The 1,766-nt window shown below is 42.6% G+C and overlaps 1 protein-coding gene across 1 annotated transcript in view; it reads left to right on the plus strand.

Annotated features, from left to right (window-relative positions):
• jakmip3 (Janus kinase and microtubule interacting protein 3) overlaps positions 1–1,766 on the plus strand; it is a gene marked incomplete in the record, with an annotated part of 60,184 nt that overhangs the window by 47,039 nt on the left and 11,379 nt on the right. Inside the window, 2 exon segments of the mRNA XM_032511754.1 lie at positions 452–550; positions 1,591–1,689. Coding sequence (XP_032367645.1) covers positions 452–550; positions 1,591–1,689 — 198 coding nt within the window.

A 1,766-nucleotide genomic window follows, 5' to 3' on the forward strand; every position in this document is an offset into this window, starting at 1 on the left:
TCATCATCTCTGACATCATCATCTCTGACACCATCATCTCTGACATCATCATCTCTGAAATCATCATCTCTGACATCATCCTCTATGATCTCTAATGATGTCATTACTGGTTTTAGTGTTACAGGAATCCAGTGGTTGTTGCTGACTCATCATTCACTCACTGTCTCCATGGCAACATATACTTCCAGTTTACATCCCTCAAAGCATTATGGGAACTGCAGTTCCCAAACTCAGAGCACAATCACATCCCGATCAGAAACAAGACATAGTATAGAAGAATAGAGTAGATAAATATTGTTTTTACATTACTTATGCCCAGAATATTATTAATGTGACTATTATTAATGTGAATATAAACCAGCAGATTATTATTAATGTGATTGTTATTAATGTGAATATTATTAATGTGAATAATGTGAAACATGGCACGTGGTGTGTTTTGATATTTCAGGTGAAGCAGATGGAAGGAGAGAAACTTCAGATGGAAAATGAAATCCAGGACGTCAAAGACCAGAACGAGCTGCTGGAGTTCCGGATCTTAGAGCTCGAGGTACAAGCACTCAGACATAGACGTAGACAGACGTAGACAGACGTGGACAAATGTAGACTTAGACAGACATAGACAGACGTAGACTTAGACAGACGTAGACTTAGACAGACGTAGACAGACGTAGACAGACATAGACATAGACTTAGACAGACGTAGACAGACATAGACAAATGTAGACTTAGACAGACGTAGACAGACGTAGACACACGTAGACACACGTAGACTTACAGACGTAGACCTAGACGTAGACCTAGATGTAGAACGCCACAACGGATAAAAGATTCCGACTGACGCCAACCTAGACGTAGATAGACAAAGACGTAGACAGTCGTAGACATAGAATCCGACAGACGTAGACATGTACATCGACTCAGACAGATATAGACATACACAGACGTAGACCTAGACATAGAAGTAGACCTAGACGTAGACCTAGACATAGACTCAGACAGAGGTAGACAAAGACGTAGACTCAGACAGATGTAGACATAGACGAAGACTCAGACAGACGTAGATGTAGACATAGACGTAGACTCAGACAGACGTAGATGTAGACGTAGACAGATGAAGACGTAAACGTAGACCTAGACATTGACTCAGATAGACGTAGACGTAGACTCAGACAGACGTAGACTCAGACAGAAGTAGACATAGTTGTAGACTCAGACAGATGTAGACAAAGACGTAGACTCAGACAGATGTAGACATAGACGTAGACTCAGACAGACGTAGATGTAGACTCAGACAGACGTAGATGTAGACTCAGACAGACGTAGACTCAGACAGAAGTAGACTCAGACAGAAGTAGACATAGTTATAGACTCAGACAGACGTAGACGTAGACTCAGACAGATGTAGCTGTAGACGTAGACTCAGACAGACGTAGACCTAGACGTAGACCTAGAAGTAGACATAGACGTAGACCTAGACGTAGACATAGACGTAAACGTAGACGTAGACGTAGACGTAGACCGCCACAACAGATAAAAGAGTCAGACTGACGCAAAGCTGTTTCTATGGAAACCATGTTTACTGTTCAGGAGAGGGAACGGCGCTCACCTGCCATTAACTTCCAACCAATCCATTTCCCAGAAGGCATCAGTCCTCTGCAGCTCTACTGCGAGGCAGAGGGAGTCGTTGTGAGTAACAGAACATCTAGCAACACATCTGGCAACACATCTGTACATCTGGCAACACCTTTTTACATCTGGCAACA

The sequence above is a fragment of the Etheostoma spectabile genome, unplaced genomic scaffold (genome assembly GCF_008692095.1).
Source record: "Etheostoma spectabile isolate EspeVRDwgs_2016 unplaced genomic scaffold, UIUC_Espe_1.0 scaffold458, whole genome shotgun sequence".
Lineage (NCBI taxonomy): Eukaryota > Metazoa > Chordata > Actinopteri > Perciformes > Percidae > Etheostoma > Etheostoma spectabile.